This window comes from Trachurus japonicus, chromosome 22 (genome assembly GCF_045865225.1).
Source record: "Trachurus japonicus isolate A0001 chromosome 22, Traja_1.0".
Lineage (NCBI taxonomy): Eukaryota > Metazoa > Chordata > Actinopteri > Carangiformes > Carangidae > Trachurus > Trachurus japonicus.
In genome coordinates, this window is record NC_140928.1 from 6194342 (window position 1) to 6214751 (window position 20410).

At 44.4% G+C, this 20410-nt stretch overlaps 1 protein-coding gene across 3 annotated transcripts in view; it reads right to left on the bottom strand.

The window, feature by feature from the left end:
• The window catches only part of atrn (attractin), a 151468-nt gene that overhangs the window by 58737 nt on the left and 72321 nt on the right, over positions 1–20410 (bottom strand). For 2 of the 3 annotated variants that reach the window (XM_085767215.1, XM_085767217.1), the window contains exons 23-25: positions 20104–20182; positions 18660–18817; positions 9717–9778 (exon numbers count right to left, since the gene is read on the bottom strand). In XM_085767215.1, the coding sequence (XP_085623341.1) occupies positions 9717–9778; positions 18660–18817; positions 20104–20182 (299 nt within the window). The remainder of the gene's footprint in view (positions 1–9716; positions 9779–18659; positions 18818–20103; positions 20183–20410) is intronic. The other variant, XM_085767216.1, reaches the window with a different exon arrangement.

Here is a 20410-nt window from a genome sequence, read left to right on the forward strand (position 1 = left end):
TGAAGGGAGAGCCTGCTGTCAGTCAACACCACAGGGAGCGAGCTGAGGGCAACACACCACGCAGAGCGTATCTGCAAGTGTCATACAAGAGTGTGTGTGCATGAAAACCGAGGGTAAATAAAGGAAGGGAACGAGAGCCGACGACGACAAACAACTTATGATCCTTCAAAATGAAGCCGCGTCTTCTCCTGGCCTCTCGTCCGTCCCTGAGCAGCATCGATGAAAAGGCCCGATCCTCAGCTAAACTGCACATGTGGGAGGAATAAAATGGAGATTTCACTCAAACTCAAGACTCGGAGATTGAACCGCTCACACGCAGGACTCCTGACCTCCACCCACACACACACACCTCCACCGTTAGATCAGCCGCAAACTTCAACGCTCGTCTTTACTGGATTGTTTCATTCGGGGAAAAAAAAGAGAGAAAAATTCACACGAAAAAGTAGATCAAGAGAAACACGGAGAGAGAAAACGTCCAAATCCCAGAGACTCTTTTTTTTTTCAAAAGATTTTACAGTGAGAAAAGAAAGTTAGAAAAGTCACATCAGAGAGGCTGTGATTTTTGTTTGATAAGTGACTGGAATACTTAAAAGCCACTATGTCTAGACTTAAGTTATTATGTAATTATAACACCTTTCAAGTTAGTTTGTTGGTAGAAAAAGAAAAAGAAACCCAATAACATGCATTGTGATACTGTCAATCAGCATCGGCTGCATAGAGCAAACCTCTCTCTATATAAAAACACTTTATATTTTTGTGTCAACGTGTAACAATTCAACAATTCATATCACATCATATATGAGAGCTTTGTTTGTAAACTTCCTGCTCTGACAGCTGGATGAATGGATCAGGTCTCAGCTATAGTTTATGCTCCGTGCCTCTGAGTCCTCTACACTCTGTCCTGCTGTCAATCACCCGTCTCCGTCGCCGCCGCCGGTGACGCTCATGCAGGTCGACGTCTATGTGCAAACAAAACTTGTGTTACAGAGGAACAGGGAGGCTGTGGACTCTATACGGCCCGGATCACAGTTGGGGTCGCTGTCAGATTCCGTTTAACCGACCGCACTGACGGATTTCTTTTCTGAATTCGAGCTCTGTGCTCCGTAATGAATCCACTGACACCAAATACCACGGGGGAAATAATTGAGAATGATCTGTCGTTAGTAAACGGGTTGCAATTTAAATTGACATTTTGGAATTGATTGTATTGAGCCGAGTCGTGCACTCGTGCAGGCTGCAGACTGAGAGACTTTAAAGAGAAAGACGCTGCATGTGTTTTGTGTGTGTGAAGGACAATCACGCTGCTCAGAGGACACACAGCACCACTGAGTGGCCAGCTGCCTCCTGCGTTTGAACAAAGAGTGTTTCTGAGTGTGTGTGTGTGTGTGTTTGTGCATGTGTGTCTGAGTGTGTACGTGTGTTTCCGCCCAACGTCCAGATCTGCAGATGTGTTTAAGAGGCTGAGCAGTGAGCTGATGATCACAACAACAGAATTATTGATGTTCTGTTGCAGGCCACTTCCAGCTGCCAAAATATGCATGAGTTGCCTCTTGCTTGTCCTCAGAGGCCTGGAGGGGAGGGGGGGGGCGCCCCCCAAAAAATGATGCTGCATGGCTCAGTTGGCGTGTGCACATGAGGGCAGCTGTGTACCAGTATCTGGACCTGGGGGCGATCCAGCGTTTATTTACTTACTGGGTACCACAACCATGAGTGTGAAACGCCAGCGGCTCTGAACCAATAAATTCAGCCACTTATCTTCATTACGTGTAAACAGAGGACGCTGATTCCTCAAAAGCAAAAATTAAGAGAAGTGCAGCACTCAAATCAGCACAGGCAGGTTTTTACACAAAGGCTGAATGAAACATGATAAATATGGAGCGTCCACTACTGTCCAAAACGAATGAAACTTTCAATTGGTCGATATCTCACATCTTGGCCAAACAAAACCAGATTTGTGTTTTGGATGAACAGTGAGGCATGGCAAAGTGTCCTAGGGGAAAGATACTGAATCCTTGTATTGCTCCCAATGTGATATTGGTGTGTGAGAGTGTGTGTGTGCGGTAGAGAAGCACAGTATGAGCAAAATGTTTATGTAAACAGAGTTTAAACTTTTGTCATTTCATGATCAGAGTTTAAATGGATAGTTTAACATTTTGGCAAATTGGCCCATTGCCATAATCCCTATAGTCATAGTAGTAGGTTTGTTACCTTTACTTGTCAGTGCAAGCTGTTTTTAGAACGGCGGAGCAGAGCTGCGAGCTGCTCAGAGCTGTACGCTACGGAGGCTCATGGGATTTCTTGGTTTCCCTCATCAAACTCATCACATACACAATCCAACAACTCCAAAATGCTCTGGTGGACAAGTTGTGACCTGCACATTCACCACGCCATGAGATGATAGACAGAGTTGTTTTCGAGGTAAATGCAGAGACTGCTTGCCAAAAAACTGCCCTCGACAGGAGCACACATCAGCGGTTTCTAAAACAACTCTGTCTGGTAATGTTCTGTTATTATCTCATAGCGTGGTGAATGTGCAGGTCACAACTTGTCCACCAGAGCGTTTGAGTTGTTGGATTGTGTATTTGATGAGTTTGATGAGGGAAACCAAGAAATCCCATTAGTCTAGCTTAGCTCTGAGCAGCTCGTGGCTCTGCTCCGCCGTTCTAAAAATAGCTTGCACCGACAATTAAAGGTAAAGAACCTACTCCTAAAACTATAGAGATTATGACAATGGGCCAATTTGCCAAAATGTTGAACTATCCCTTTAATGATCAAGAGCCTCTGATGACATTGCCCTTTATTTCTCCTAAAAAAATACAATTTCTGCACCAGTAACTGTGCTAAGGAGACAGAGCTGCTGCAACACCCCCAGAGCACAGAGCCAGTGGTGAAAAGCCGAGGTGCGGCTGACGCATCTTAAGCACTAGAGGTTAAAGACCCAGGGCGGGGGGGGGGGGAGTAAAGAGTAAAGAGTGGGAGGCGTAGAGAGGATGAGAGTGACATACATGGCTGGGATGCTGACTCAAGAGACCTGAGAGCGACGACACTAATCACCCCTCTGCTTTAACGAGGTAAATGGTTCAGACCAAGGTCAGCGGGTGGAATAACATCGCCGCTCGCTCGCTCCCTGCTGCTGCTGCATGCTGATGGCGGCCGGGTGGAGTGGAGTCGCTCTAACAGGAGCCACTAGGAGCCGCCACGAGGTGCCAGCACACTCAAAATCACAACTGAACATAATGGGTAAAATAACGAGCTGCTGGCAGCGCTGATGTACATCTGAGTCAAACTCGTCTCGGTGGAGAGAATTTAAGTCTCTGTGATCCATCAAATCCCAGCAACACACACACACACACACCCACCCACTCAGACTTGGCCCAGTGTGCGAGCCCCCTGCTGCTGCCCCATCTTTTAAACCTGTGTGCCTCATCCACATTACACCGGCCCTCTGCTCAAACAGCAGGCAACGCCGTATCAATCACAAATCGGTTTCTTTACACAACCGTGATAACGAGGCTGCAGAGTGAGGTGAATTAGGATTTTTATTGATAATTACTCTAAAAGACGACGACATGACAGGTCCGTGGTCGTTACAGGATGATGTGAAAGGACTGAGAGTTTTCCTGCGGTGGCCTAGATAAAGCTGCCGTCACTTTACAGTTTTCTTGCCGTCAACAAATCCTATAAAAGAAAAAAAAAAAAGACCAAAACCAAGAGTGTGTGAGTCCATCTCTCAATGCTTACCTTACTTCTTAACCCTGTCTGTGGCTCTCAGACTCAAGCCTATTAGTTCTACTGAAGACACAAAGCTTTAAAAACCTGTCCCTAAAGTAGGCCATTGTGGATTTTTTGCATACCGGACTAAATGGTGCACTTTTTGTTGGGGGACTATTTTTCTACAGTGGAGTAATACACATATGGCGGTGTATGTACAGTAGGAGTGACTTAAAATTAACTTAAGCTGAGGCACGTTACATCTCCTGCAGCTACGGCTCATTAGGATAAGAGCAAAATACATCTGATGAGGTGTTCACACCTGGTCCAGCGAAGCCGCCACAGAACTGTCATCTCGTGTTTTATAACCCAGAGTCTATAACAAATGTGAAAATAAAACACTCAATTTGCTGATCACTGAACTGCAACACTTCTCTGGAAATAGTTTTCAACTGACAGGACCCACGTTTTTAATCATAAATTACAAAAATTACAGGGTCTTACACAGCTCTAGTGTTGTTGATTTTACAGGTTAAGACAAGTGTCGCTGGTTAATTACAGACAAGAAAAGTAAAAAATTTAAAACATTTGTTGAGCTGATGAAACGAGAATAAATGTTCTTTTACTGCTCATTTGCACCACAAAGGTCCTGTTGAAGTATTATGAAGATCATATGAAGACTATATTTAGACTATAAGTCAGTGAAACGTCAGAGTTACTTCAGGTGAACTTTGAAAATACACACATGTTTTTGCATATCAAGAGGACCGTGAGCTTCTTATGTAATCTCTAGGATCTGTGGGGAGGGGAAGACGATGGCAACGTGTTTGTGCTGTGTGAAGCTCTGAGTGATGGATAAAAGGGGTTTTCTGAGGTCCAACTGAACTTGACCTTAGATCCTTGGCCTTGATCCCCACAGTCTAATCAGAACTAAGTCCTTGAGTCCTTGTGGACCACTGTGTAAAATCTGAAGGGATTTTCTTCAGGAGTTCTAGAGATGTTGCGTTCAAAAAAGCCAAAATATTGTTATATGAGGCCTCAGAGACGCTGACCTCTGACCTTTGACCACCATATAAACATTTTAGCCAAATTTGCAGAAATCCCCTTGTGGTGTCAACAGAGGTCACAGTGACCTTGCCCTTTGACTACCATAATCTAATTAGTTCATCCTGGAATGAATGCTTAAAGGTGTAATTGAGATGCTGTGTCCATGAGTATGGGACAAACGTCTCCGTCTCCATCACAAGTTCCTCTTTAAGAGTCTGAAGAACCAGACTGGAGCGTCTATGGACGACTGAGGACAACTGTGACACTTTAGGGTGCTCGACACTCCCGGCGTCGGGGGTTTATGTCCCACTGGGACTCGTCCACTAAAAATATACAGTGAGCACTCAGGCTGGATGTGGAAGTGGAAGTGTCCACCAAAAAAGCACAAGTTATTTTAATAGGTGCTGTCAAGCAGCGCAGACGTGCTGCAGAGGTACATCTCTCAGAGGAAGCAGAATTTTCTGGGACATCGGGTTCAGCGCGGCGCCGACTGTTAGAGGGTTAAGTCGAGTGTTTTTTAAGGAGGGCCGACACGCGGTCAGTGATCTAGAACAATGGTTCAGAAACTGTTTTTCCTTCCGTTAACTTTGATGCATCCATCAAAAATAACAATGAAAAATAAATACTGGTCCCAGAGCAGAGCGGCAACATCAGAGCAGGTGAGGGAGGCTGAGTGTTTCCTAAAACACGCACACTGAGTTTTATCACCGATTCTTCGTCTTGTTTTTTTCTATTGAATCTTAGTTACATCAAAACATAATGTCTGGTTTTTATCTCCACTGCTGCAAACTCACCGCTGCACTCAAACTAAATTATATAAGAACACTTTGATGTCCTCTTCAGCCAAATGTAGATGTTTGAGTTAATCATATATTCAAGTACCATTAATGCTCCAAGACGTGCACAGATGTAGCCTCCGTAGGTTAAGTCCCACTCTCACATGCACCTTTTCTGAGCTCTTGGTGAACTTATGCTTCATAAACAACATCAAATATTCAGAAACAAAATCCCTTTTCTCCTTTTTTGAAGGAGCTCGTAACCAGAAAAGATGATACTTAAAGTCAGAATTTCAAAAATAGCCATAACTGCAGTAATATTTCCATGACAAATACATCCCAGCATGGGCGGTAAAATGAATAAAAAATAAAAAAAAGTTGTATTTTATGATAACTTTTCTGGCTTCTTCTTCCATCCAGCAGTTTGGACTTATGTAGCCAAGAAATTTGTCATTCAGGTCACTCTTACTTCAAAGGACGCTTGCTTCAGCAGCAGCCAAGTTTAAGATTAAAAACATGACAGCTGGAGAAAAAAAGGGTCAAGAATACATTTTCAATGCATCTCCCCAAAAAAAAAGGTTTGGGAAATTTCACATTCTCCAGGGCTTCTCCAGGCCTGAAAGAGAAAACATCTATTTGCTCCCGTCAGACGTTCAGCTGAGGTGTTCGATTTCAAAACGGGGGAAAAAAGTGTTAATTCACTTTTTAAAAAGCCATGATTCAACATAACGAGTGTAAGGTGAGAGACTGCCGGACAGCTGGATGAGAATATGTGAATGCATCCGTTTCCTGTTAGCGCCGGCGTTTAATGCATCGGGGGTTTTTGTGTGGCTGGAGAATTCATGCGGGGGTATCCGTGCTGGTGCTGCAGATAACGGGATGGCACCACCTTCATCTGTCCCCACAGGGAACGAGGCACCGAGAGAGAGAGAAAGAACCGAGTGCGAGAAAGAGCGAGATTAAGACAGAGGAAGTCGGAGTGAAGAAGAGCAAACAATTTTCACGTTAATTAGCATCTCTCTCCTCCCCCGCAACACAAACAATGCAGCAGCGCCCCAAAGAAGCAGAAGCAAACAGGGACAAGGCTGCGAGCTCGCTAACTTTAGGTCTCTACTCATCTGTGCTGAATCAGTGGCAGGCAGCACACACATCAAAAAAGACTGAGCTGTGGGATTAAGAGCAAGTCAGAGGGAGTGGTGGGAGGCTGGGAGGAAAGAAAACAGGGGAAGGAAGGAGGGAGGGAGGAAGAGATGGGGTGGAACAAGGGAGACAGACAGAGGGAAGGGAGCAAGGGACAAGAAAAAGAGGAGGAAGAGGGAGCAATGGAGGGAGGAAAACACAACAGAGGGGGTGGAGAGCCAGAGATGAAAGGAGAATGATAGGAGGAGAGCATGGAGGGAGGGGAAGAGGGAGATGGAGGAGGAGGAGGAGGAGAGAAGGAACAAAAAGGGGAGGTGTAAAAAATGATGAGTGACGCTGGGACAGAAGAGGAGAGGAGTTGATGAAAAGGAAGGAAAAAAGGATTTTAAAAAAGTTGGGGAAGATGATAAATATGAAAGAAAATAACAGAGGGAGTGACTTAGAAAGAAAAGAGAGAGAAAGAGACGGTCGTGGATCTTGTCCTCACTGCTGACATGGGAACATTCAAATGCTGACGCATGTGGATAAACATACCAGCGTCATGAGCCAGTTACTGCAGGGTCGGCATTTGTATGCAAAGGGGGGCGGAGGGGGTGTAAGAGCTCTTCTTGTATCCCCACTGCTTTTCATGCTGAACACCCTCCTGTATAAACCTGAGTGAAGGAGGTGATTTATTCAGTCGATGCTGAAACACACCGTTATTGAACAGCACTGTATTGGCAAAGGGCCGGTCACCAAACAATAAAAGAGAAGCCTTCAAATCAGCCCCATCAAATCTCTCCGCCTTTTTTTCGCCGGGGCTGCTGCCGGATCAATAAGAAGCAGCATGACTTGGAATAGCCGGCTATTTTTTTTTTTCCTCCAGGGGCGATGCGGGGAGCACACAAACATGACAAAGCCCCACAATCCTCTGGGTAGGAGACACAATCAGACACAGGATACTCAGGAGAAATAAACACACAAACGCACCTGCAGTGGAGCATGCATACAAACACGTGTGTGTGTGTGTGTTTGTGTGTGTAGCCAATTTTCAGCCCTGCTCATTTTTAAATCTATAACACATCACAACGGTTCCTGAAGGAGCGAAACACGGGCTCTGGGATTCACGGCAGCTCAGCAGACGCACGTGTGTTTGAGCCCTGGCAGCAGAACCGGTGTCTCTGTCGTTACAGAGCCGCACGTTGCCCTGCCAACAATCCCCGACAAGTTCATTTTCAAAATCCAAGGCAAAAGATCCACAGCTGATTCACACGCTGATCTATAAGATACTGTTAAGTGATGCACACCTCAACTTCCATCTCCACAGCCATCACGTGGCATCATCGATTTAAATACTGAACTCCATGTAAACACCTCCCAGCTGCAGGGAGGCACAGACAAGAGCAGATACAGACACTTTATGTGCTGCTTATATAAAGAAAGAGCTTCAAGGTTAGACAACCACAGTGTCAGAGAGGCTGCTGAGACTGGAGCCATCCACAAAGCCCAGATGTTACTGTTAATGCTTTCAAACTGTTCCTGCAGATGGCAGCTATTGAAGGGTTGCATTTAAGAAAACACATTAAAATGGTGTTAAAGTTGCTCTTATGCACATTTTCATATCAACTTTGGATGCAACAACTCTGTGTCCGTCCCCTGTGGAGACAGAGTTATCATCTGATGCTGCCGTCCCTCTCTTTTTGCACTTTTCAGCTCCTTGTTTTGACTCTCGGTGAGTAGCTGGTGAACATGGAGAAACATTAAGCAGCTGATGTTTCCCTGAACAGAGCAAAGAGGAGGATTTAAATTAAAATCAGTGCTCTAATGGCCTTTTATTAAAGGGATAGTTCAACATTTTGGCAAATTCGCCCATTGCATAATCCCTATAGTCATAGCAATAGGTTCATTATCTTTAATTATCAGTGCATGTTGTTTTGAGATCAGCGGGGCAGAGACGTGAGCTGCTCAGTGAACACAATGGAGGTGAACGATACAGGTCCCCTGTCCCTCATCAAACTCAGCAAATACACAATCCAACAACTCCAAAACGCTCTGGTGGACAAGTTGTGACCTGCACATTCACCATGCTATGAAATAATCATGTATAATTATGTAACATCATGACACATGAAGCAAATACTCGGAACTACTTGCACTTTTGAAATCACTCCGCCTATCAGCTATGGCTGGAATGTACAGTTCTGGCGACGCATTTGCCTCGAAAACAACTCTGTCATAATGTTACATGATTATCTCATAGCGTGGTGAATGTGAAGGTCACAACTTGTCCACCAGAGCGTTTTGGAGTTGTTGGATTGTGTATTTGATGAGTTTGATGAGGGACAGGGGACCTGTACCATTCACCTCCATTGTGTTCACTGAGCAGCTCACGTCTCTGCCCCGCTGATCTCAAAACAACATGCACCGATAATTAAATGTAATGAACCTACTGCTATGACTATAGGGATTATGGCAATAGGAGAATTTTCCAAAATGTTGAACTATCCCTTTAAGTGTTTTGTTTTATTGGGAAATAATGACGGTCCCTACAGAAACAATGAATTAACTATGTTAACCATGTAAACCAGGGTTATGTGCATGTCCTGCTTTGGCACAGTGAGGTTCATGATTGACAGAAGTCACGTCTATTCAGAGGAGTTGGATTCTTTAACTTTTGCTATTTTCTTTGTTTTCTCTGCACAGACACTATATATGCAAAGGAGTGTGTCTGTGCTGGTGTGTGCATGATGTGAGTAAATCAATGGGAGCTCCATGTGTGTGTGCATGTGCCTGTTTGCACCGAGAGCTAACCAGCAACCTATACACCAGCGAGCTGCAGCGCTCGTTCATAGTAATGGCTGCTGGAGCACACAGGCAGAGCAGAGCAGCTGTGGTGATCCATCACTACGGCTCAACATTGCATCACACGTACGCGGTGCACACAGCCGCACACACAGAGGCAACTGCAGCCACTTTAACAATAACACATCTGTGGTGTTTGTGTGTATGAATGTGTGTGTGGGGTGAGTCCGCTGACAGGAGGGGAGGAGGAGAGCTGCTCACCTGAAGAATGTGACAAAGAACTGCACCAGGTCCATGAAGTTACTGTGCTGGGAGAAGGCGATCTGTTCCAAAAGAAAAAGAAAAAAAAAGGACAATGGTCAGAAATGTGCTCTCGAGGGAGAAGTGAAAACAAGAGGTCAGCATTATACACGCAAACATGTGAGCTACAGACTGGACTCGACCTTGTAGATCTGACAAAGGGGGCAGGAAAAGAGCAAGAGATAATGCTGCATCCGCTCACAGACACACACATGCTGTATGTTGCAAACTCTCATACTTATACACCATATGTGTTTACTGTATGATACCGACTCATATTTCCACTTTTTGTTTTGTTTTTTTATGGTTCCACTGGGAGGTTCCCAGTCTGTCTGCTTATCCGTGTGTCCGACATCACGACTGGCAACGCAGCATCACACCTGCTGCCCACAGAAGAACTCATCCCTGCACACGTGGGCAGAAAATAATATTCACTATGTAATCATCACAGGAGCAGTTGTATTAACATCCTGTCTTAATCACAGTTGCCAGTGGCAGCGTTGGACCCCCTTCCTCCTCCTCCTCCTCTCTATACTTACGCCTACATACCCCCCATCCAATCCCTACTAACCCTCCAAAAAATGCCCCTTTAAACGCTACATTTCTCCAACAGAATAACACTGCCTCCTCCTGGCAGCGGGCAGGTATTGCACCCGGAGGCAGAAGCTGAATTCCCCTCACACACTTCCCTCTGAGGTGACACCTCAGACCAGAACTCATCACTGCTCCTGCTTATTATTCCTCTGCAAAGCGGGGATTTGCATACAATTCCACGGGAAAAAAAGAAAAAAAAAGAAACAGGAGGCTGGATAAAAAGACAAAAGCCGGAAAAGCCAGCTGTGTGCATGTCAGATTAGTCTATGAATACTTAATACGTGATCAAGAATTACAATATATGCATGAGAAAGGAACACTTGATGGATCCTATAGTGTGTGTGAATCTACAGTGAACAATATGGGGGCCAAAGGCAGCGGCCTCTGTGGCGAGATGACAGGGGGGTGTGTACTGTATGTGTGTGTGTGTGTGTGTTTTGTCAACGGCCCGGGGTCTAATTTACTTGTGTAGTCAGCACCATCTGGCTCGCTAATGTGTTGCTGTTGATTACTGTTGAGCGCCGAATCCTCAGTGTGATAATTTTGCTCCAGACTGTTGAACACTGAAGAGAAGTTCAGGGTGCCAAATACGCCCAGAGAAAAAACTTTTCAAAAAATATGTCAGCTGTGGTTTAGTGTAGTGTAGTGGTTGGTGCTCAGCTGCCCGGGCGGCACGGCACTAATGCTGCTGAGATCAGCTGTGTGATGTCACCCAGGGCACAAATACAGTACGACATCTAATGACAGTGAGCCTCCAGAGGAAATTCACCTTAAAGGGATAGTTCTACATTTTGGCAAACTGGCCCATTGCCATAATCGCTATAGTCATAGCAGTAGGTTCGTTACCTTTATTTGTCAGTGTAAGCTGTTTTTAGAACGGCAGAGCGGAGCGGCGAGCTGCTCAGAGCTACACTACGGAGGCTATTCGAATTTCTTGGTTTCCCTCATCAAACTCATCAAATACACAATCCAACAACTCCAAAAGAAATCTCATGAGCCTCCGTAGAGTAGCTTTGAGCAGCTCACGGCTCTGCTCTGCCGTTCTAAAAATAGCTTACACCGACAATTAAACTATTTAGGACTTATATTAACAAAAACATTCCACTGATATCTGCTTTAAAGGTAACGAGCCTACTGCTATGACTATAGTGATTATGGCAATGGGCCAATTTGCCAAAATGTTGAACTATCCCTTTAACCGCAACAAATCATTACTTCCATTTTCATGAATATGTTTAATCTTTAAAAGCTGACGGAAGAACTTGAGGTTCAGTCTTGTTAAGTCACTGCTTTGATACGCAAACAGCAAAATCTACGGTGGCCCTGAGGTGCAAACTTGCCAGAAATTCAACACATGAGCTGCAAGAACACACGTGTGACATAAAAAAGTGACGGACCAGGCTGTGGTGCGCTTTAGTTCAAAGCTTCTTGAGTTTAGAAGTTGTGCAGATGTTAACCATAAGGTGAGTTTGCATGTATTGTAAGCTTAGCATTAGCCTTTAGCTGAGTCCCTGGAAGTTGCGGTGCATTGAGCTCTCTGGGCCACCGTACAGGTGTGTTGGAAAGCTTCACTTCACTTCACTGCTCAGCATCAAACTTTATTGATCATCTTGACATTTTGTGTCTCTTCAGAAGTAAAAAAAACTTCCTGCTGAGTCGGAGCAGTGTGCAGGATATTCTTATATTTGATTCTTTTTCAAGCCTAAATTAAGTTTAAAGAAAAGTGCTAGGAAACAGTGAAGAAGAAGATCCACCGGTCCCTGTGGTCTAAGTTTCTGTTCTACGCTCTGTTCTTCTCTGATACTTTTTGACATTACAGCCAAACTCTCTCAAGCTGCGGCTCCACTCCTCTGATTCTGCTCTCTTCCTGTGCTTCCCCGGTGTAAACAGAGCCTCCATGTTTCCCCCCACAAAGCACTGCAGGAGCAATTTTTGTGAAATTGCTCTGAGTTTCTAAGGAGCAAGTCAGGTACTGGCAATTAAGAGAAAATTGTTTGGAGGGAACTTTCTTTACCCCCCCCCCCCCTTTTTTTTTTACGTCCTGCACTTATGAATGCAGACGGGAGGTGAAAATGACGGGATTAAAGGAAAAGTAAACGTAACTTTGAGTGACAGGGTTTCTTTTAAGAGGATAATTTTAAGGTTATTATAAGGATCATTTTCAGCCGGTGCACTGAAACCCTGGTGTGCTCTGTGACAGCCGCCCTGCAGAGCATCTACTGCTCAATTGTAATGACACAATAGGCCCCTTCAAGGACAAGCCCAACTTTCTAGGGGGTGGGGCAATGATGGCTGCCCCTGCGTCATGCCACCGCTGCATAACTCCATCTGAAAAATACATGCAGGCCAAGTGGCAGGGAAGATGTGCGATAACAGTTATTGTAGCAGCTAATCTCAAGTGTCAGCCGTGTGCGGTGCTTTGTCACCGAGAGTCAGGCTGACGGCGGAGCGGAGCGGAGGCCCGGGTGGCGCTCTCGTTACGTGCCCAGCAGAGGGTGACTCTTTCAGGGGCCCTGCCGAGGATCTCGCAGCGGGGCCCCCGTCAGCCTGCCGCCGGGCATTAAGACGGGAAGTATTCTGCCTTTTAATGGTTTCTGACAGCCGCATGTAGTACACTGGAGTTTTGAAGACAAGTGTCGTTATCAGCGCCGCTCAACAGGTTCCACCACGAAGCAAAGGACAGAGGGAAGCTGAATTTTAAATATGGTGGAGCTGAAATCTGCGTGTGAGCTGCTTACATGCATGTGGGTGGCTGTGCAGCTTCTGAGCCTGACAGTGCTGCATCACAGATCGTTATTCTTTAAATACATTTCCTTCTCAAATGAGTTAAAGCTCAACCATCAAGAAGCAAGTGAATGTTTTCTGTGGGTGCAATTATCTGTCATTCTAATGATACTTTGGTACCACTTTACTTGAAGGTATCGTCATAAGAGTGACATGACACTGTCATAAGACTGACATGACACAGTCATGAACCTGTCATAAACATTATGTCAATGTCATAACGTTGTCATTAAGTGTCATTCGGCTAAACCTAACCCTACAAAAACCGAATGACATTTAATGACAACGTTATGACATTGCACTCTTATGACGATACCTTCAAGTAAAGTGTTACCGATACTTTTTAGTATTTTATGCATATTTTTTACAATGTTGCATTTGTCCGTCCACCATTTTTGTCCAGATTGGGGATTAAAAGTAAAGGATGGAGAAGAACTGACAATCACAGCCTCCTGACTATTGGACGCTCATCACATTTGGTGCAGATGTGTCTCCTCCTTCAAAAGAAACTGTAGTAGTAGTGTGGCTGTGAACTCTTCATCTAGTTTACATATCATTATCACTAATGCAAATCTGCTTGAATAGCTCATTAAATTTCCATAATCAATCATAATGGTTAACAGTGGAACAAAGCTGAATTCATTTTGTATTTATTAATACATAGATTTAAATTTCTTTTTTGAATTGTATTACTTCCTAATTCCATCTTTCCATCAGCTATACTTCTTCTTGCAGGTTCGCAAGGTATTTCCTAATTTTATGTTTTTATATTGTTCAACATTAACGATACAAAATGCTGTTTTAACATTTCCTATATTAATTCTATATAAATATGCATCGTATCATATTCGTTTTTTAATCCGTTGTCATGAAATTCAATTTGCTGTTTGAATAATAAGCAGCTGGGCGACTTTGTTCCCGCCACTGTTGCGAGCTGGCAGAACCTCAGCGTTCCTGCTTCCCGCCCCTCTCTCCCTGTGATCAGTATCAAGACGCAGCCATCAGGCAGCCATGCGTGGCCCAGATAAACACTACACCAGGCCTGATACACGGAGCGGTGCAGCCAGCTGATAGCTACAGCTGCTGCGGCTCCACAGCGGGGTATTAAATTGGAGGCTGTTTTAATCTCTACTATATCATGACATGTTCACAAAGGCACGGAACGGGAGATCACAGCTCTTTAATGTAATTAGTCTGGGATTTGCGTTTCATTACAAACATCATTAAATTCAGATCTATTCTTCATCAAGACAGAGGAAACGCGGGGGGAGAACTCCTTGCTGACTAATCTGAGCACAATTGATTTCGCTTTGATGATCCGACCTGCTTGACTGTGATATAGTCGTCACAGAAACGACATTGACCACTGGAAAATGATCTCGTTACGGGGGGAAAAAAAAAAATCCAACAATTTTTAGAGGTTCTGCACATTTAATCTGATGGGAAACAGCTGGAGCTGCTCTGTTTTGGGAGGTTTAATCACAACAATAACAATAAGTGCTGCTGATTTAATGCAACATATTGGGCGGTGAATGCAACAAGTGGAGGGAATGCTAATGGAGAATAATGTGCATGCTGTTCTAATGCTACTTCCGACCATGTGAAAGCAAACAGAAGCAACCTGGAGGTGGTGTGTTGCAGGAGAGAGAAAGGGAGAGAGAGAGAGCCCTGTGTACAGTAGCTGAGAGAAAGAGAGGGAGAGAGAGAGGGCTTAGCTTGCACACAGCCCACTCTGAATGCAGCATGTGTTTCAACTTAACATTCCTCTTTGCCCTTGCTCTTTCTCTGCTGCTTATGAGCCGTTTTTCCACCGCTCCGATCTCTGCCTGCCAACACTGGAGGACCGACCGCCTACAACCACATACGCACTCACATCCCATCCCAATGCCACACTGCTGCTGTAGACCAGAGAAGAAGACTGGCAGAGTGAGTTAAAAAAAAAAAGGAAGAGAAAATTGATAAAAATATGATTCTGAGACGAGAAAAGAAAAACAAGTGGAAAATGTTACCTCGCTGACGAAGGTAAAGCTCCATGAGTGCGAGGAGGAAAAATGACACGCTAGCAGACCTGCATGCTTTAGTATGAAGGACAGGGGGGATCTTCTACATGATGCACCCCCACCATCCCCACCAGCAGCAGCAGCAGCAATGCAGAGGGTGAGTTGGACCAGAGGCAGCTGAGAAGGGGCAGACTCCCTCAACTCAGCTCAGTTCTGCTCTCCAGTGATCTCCTGAGGCTGACTGGCAGCAGCTGGGCTCCTGGAGCTGAGAAAAAGTTAACAAACGCCTTCACGAGGCAGGATGTGGAAGATGGAGGCAGGAGTTTTACCCCCGCCTTCCTCCTCCTCCTCCCTTTTGGAGGAGGAGGGCAGAAGGGAAGGAGCTTTGCACAGGGGCAACCAGTCAAATCACTTCCACAACTGATCAGGGGAGGCACAGGGGCGGGCAAAGGCTGCACAGAGCCGGGGGGCCCAGAGCCCCTCATGCTCCCAAACCGGCACCAGCCGATCCTGCCGCTGCATTCATCCTCTGCATCAAAGTCAAGAGTGGATGCAGAGTTTATTCATCAAACTGCAGAAACATCCACAAACTAACTATGCATGTTCACGTACGATGAAAAACCTGCTCAAAAAGCAAAGTCACCGAACGGTGTTATTGACATGTATCGACATGTGTAAACATGCAGATACAGAGTTTTTTTTTAAATTCTGCTGCACCACTGAAGCTCTGGTAGCAGCACGGCTTAGTCAGAGAAGACGTCAAGAAATCTGATGCTGAATTTATTTTCAGTCAGACCTGATCAAAAAGTGCTTTTTCCATGAGATGTGACCTAATACACGAACAAGTCCAGTAGTGGTCATATAGGAACATTATAGAGTGCGTTATATGTAAAAAGAGAAACAGCATGTACAACATCCTCCTTGTTGTTAAGCTCCTGGAACCAGTCAAGTCCTGGAAAACTGATTTTTCTAAACTGCATCTTCAGCTCTGACCCGGTGCTGCAGGTGGATGTGAGCACATAGTCTGAGAAATTCAAAGAGCTTTCAACTCAATTGCCATTTTTCCACAACTAATACTAACTAAAAATAATAATGATAAAGGACCAAACTAATAATTCTTGACCTTGTGCCCCAGTGTTTGCTGTGATGCACCAGCTAAGGCCAGGAACACACTGGACATGTGTGATTTTCTTGTCTGTTCACATGTCAACGTGTTAGAAGAGACAAACTGCTGGCGTGAGACATGATGCTTCTGTCACACATCTCACCTGTTTTTCACACGTGTCCCTGCAGAAATAGACAGAACAGACCTGTTGATGGTCATATTCACATCATACCAACAACATCTTCTGCCTCCACTGTAGTTTTCTATATCCAGGCTGAATCTGAATTTGACCCAGACATGGAAAAATATTAATATATTAATCCATTTTGGATATTTTCTGTCAAATGTAAAACTAAATTTGATCAATAATGAAGAGAAATCCAACAATCCAGTCACCTGCAGACTACAGCTGCAGCAGCAGAGACACAACCAGTGGTCGAGGCCAGTCAGCCAATCAGAAACAAGTATTTGCACAATGCACAAAATGACACAACACACATCCTCCACAACTACAATATGAACTTAACAGGCATATACAGGCAGAACTATCAACACTTTCCACATATCACAGGACTTTTACTTTGAAGGGACTCAACACAGCGACTGTACCGACTGAAACGCGCTGACTAAAGCTGCAGCACACACACTGCTGCTACACACTGACTCATTATGTGACAACAACAACAACGCTGCTGTGGGTTGTACAGCGGGAGCTCTGTGGAGGGACAGCGGCGGTTCACCGGGTGCAGCGGCGATTGTAGCCCGGCTGAGCAAAACACACACACACACACGCCTCAACACAACCAGGCGAGCGCAACACAGAGCCCTATTCACTACTACTGCAGAGGAGCCACATCAACACTGGGGAAACGCTTGTGCACACCAGGGTACAGGAAAAACTTTTTTTTTTTTTGCTCGCCACTCACCACATTTTTACTGCTGACTGCCAACTTTTACATTTTGCCATTTTACAAGCCAACTTTTTCTTTTTCTTGTTTTTGGTTTGTAGAGTAGAAAAGTGGCTTTTGAATGAGACCAGTCACAGTGAAAATTGACCACAACTTTGATGCTGAATATGTGTGGAACTGGGGTGTATGTGTAAGTTGCACACATACGTATGAGACGAGTCTGCACATTAAAAGTATATTAGGAGACCTGACAGTGCAGTTTTGTAGATGCTTTTATTCAGAGTGCATGAATACAAACATTTTCAGCACAGGTTGCACAAGCATGCAGACATGACGTCAACTCTGAGAAGCAGCAGCAGTGAATATTCAGGACGCTTGGGCCTGTTTCAGGTCTACGTGACTGAGATCTGTTGTTTATTGTGTATTATATTAAAGTCACGTTCACTTTCAGCTTTCCCTTCCTGAGCCTCCATCGTTTCTCCTCTCCCGCAGTACAAACTCTCTTTCATAGATTTCAGGTGACCTTTCTGCTTCCTTCCTGTATTCAACAAACCCATCAATAGAGACCAATTAATCGGTTTAATCTGCACCGATTGGACGTTTTTACAAACAACCGTAATCAGCTGAACTATCGACCGATAGATGCTGACGACCGCGCACCCTCCTCCACTCACACAGTCACGCTACATCACCTTACTGCACCAGATCCTGTCCCTCATGTGCAGACTAACTGACACTGACTTTGTCACCGAACTGTCTGGACCGTCGACTCCTTTTTTTTTTAAGCGTTAATCTGCGTTAATCGACTGTCAGGTTTTTCCTCCTCCAAACTGTTGTTACTTTATCAGCCTTTAAAAACCTACAATCGATCGACTTCCACCAGTTAATGATGCTGATCCCACGATGCCACAGCCAACTGTGTTTATCGCTGTTGAATCCAAAGCATCACAAACACTACAGCTCATCAAGCAGCCTCATAGTAAAGCTTTACATAGGTTTGTTATAGATACTGAGCGGTCATGCAGTTATATTATATGTGCCACTAACACCTACTGTGGTGCAGGATCACTTCAAGTTCATGTTACTTGAAGTGTCTTGTAAAGTCACTGCTTTGATACTCAAACAGTAAAATGTACGGTGGCCCTGAGGTGCTCAAGGAAACACATGCAAACTCGCCAGAAATTCAACACATGAGCTGCAAAAACAGCTGTTTCCGGGGTCATAAAAAAGTGGTGGACCAGGCTGTGGTGCGCTTTAGTTCAAAGCTTCTTGAGTTTAGAAGTTTGTTTAGTTTAACATCACAACAACATTGCATATACAGTAATGTAAGCTCATCATGCAGCCTCTTAGTAAAGCTTTACATAAGTTTGTTACAGATACTGAGCGGTCATGTAGTTATATTATATGTGCCACTAACACCTACTGTGGTGCAGGATCACTTCAAGTTCATGTTACTTTTTTTATTGGAGAACTTAAACCTGTTCTTGTCTTGCTCAGCTGATTTGAAGCTTACTTGAATCTTAATGGGCCAAGTAAAGTTGCTGACGTAGACAAAGAACGTAATGTTGGGGTTGTTGCGGAAATCAAAGTGTTCGTTGGAGAAGCTGTCTTTGAACTCCTTGATGTTGCTCCGGGAGACGATGGGGATCTCCTCACCGGTCTGGGTTCCTGCTGGAGGACGCAGAGAGAGAGACACACACACACAGATGGAGGGATGGATGTGAAGAGAAGGGACAGAGAAGAGAAAAAGAAAAGAGGGACAATGATACAGAGATGGAAGAATGGGATGAGCGACAAAACACGAGGAGTTGGACAGAGGTGGAGGGACAGACAGATGGATGAAGTGAAGGAGATAAGACATTAAAAACCATCCAAACACTCAAAGATGAACATTAACAAACATCAGCTTCTAATTGTGTTTTTTTTTCATCCATATGAGATGAGCTGTGTTTATAATTACCTACTTTCCGGATACCAAAGATATTCTCCAGTAATTAAATTACATGAGGAGAATTAATGAGTTTCTGAGTTTTAGCTACAAAATCATTTTTTATATCATTTGTATTTATTTATTTATTAATAATTGTAAATGATCTGTTTAAAAGAATCTATAAAACATTAAATGTTACCAGGCTGTATCTGAAGTGTTCATTTAGAACCATTTTTTTTTATTGAAAGAATAATTAACAAACTGATTTTTAAAAAAAAGAAGAGTGCAATGTTATCACTGTTTTTTTCTTGAAAGATATAAAATCAAGCAGAAAATGACATTTTTGCTTAAAGGGATAGTTCGCCCAAAATTAAAATTTCATCCAAATACCTCCATACTGCTCGTCTGTAATGTCCCTCTTGTATTGAAGCCCCAACATGAGAGATTGTTCAGAAAAAAATTAAATAAGTATATGTTTTAAGCTTGTTTGTAGCAGAAGCTCCCAGCACTGCTCTTCCTGGTCCGTCCAAATCTTGCGCAATTTGCATTGACACCCAGTTCACGGCTCCGCAAATCGCGCGAGATTCGGGCTGAGCAACACTGGGAGCTTCCGCTACAAACAAGCTTAAAATATAGACTTATTTAATTTTTTTCGGAACAATTTCTCATGTTGGGGCTTCAATATAAGAGGGACATTACAGACGAGCACTATGGAGGTATTTGGATGTTTTTTGGTGTGTCTTTTTGGACGAAGAAAAGTGAGATCCGTTCACAACCGTCATATGGACATGCAGTGCTGCGCGGAGCCCCCCGTAACTCAGAGAAGGGATGGAGGACTCTGAAACTTCTCCCAGCCCTTAGTCGACATGAGGGTGAGTGGATAATGAGTGAAATTTGAATTTTGGGTGAACTATCCCTTTAATGAACTGTGAATATGTGACTGTCAGAGTCAGAGTGGCGAACAATAATCAGTAATCATCGAATTGTTTCAATGCTGCTGCTGCTGCTGGTGTTTGTTGAGACCTACCGGTGAAGCTCGTTGCCCAGGTGATGTTCAGGTTGAAGTTCTTGGAGGCGTTGATGAACATGTCCAGATCCCGGTTCGGCTGAGGAGACAGAAAACATGCAGTCATCATCATCATCATTATAATAATCATCATTATCATAATCAATATAATCAGCGCTGATGTCATCGTCTTTTTCTAGTTCCCACTCTCCACAGTGAGGGGGGGGGGGGGTGCTGGGGGGAAAGCAGGTCAGCGGGCCGCTCGGCTGTACAGTAAATCCTGAGCAGACACTTCTGCTCGCCTCCAGCTCCGCTTCACGTCGCAGCT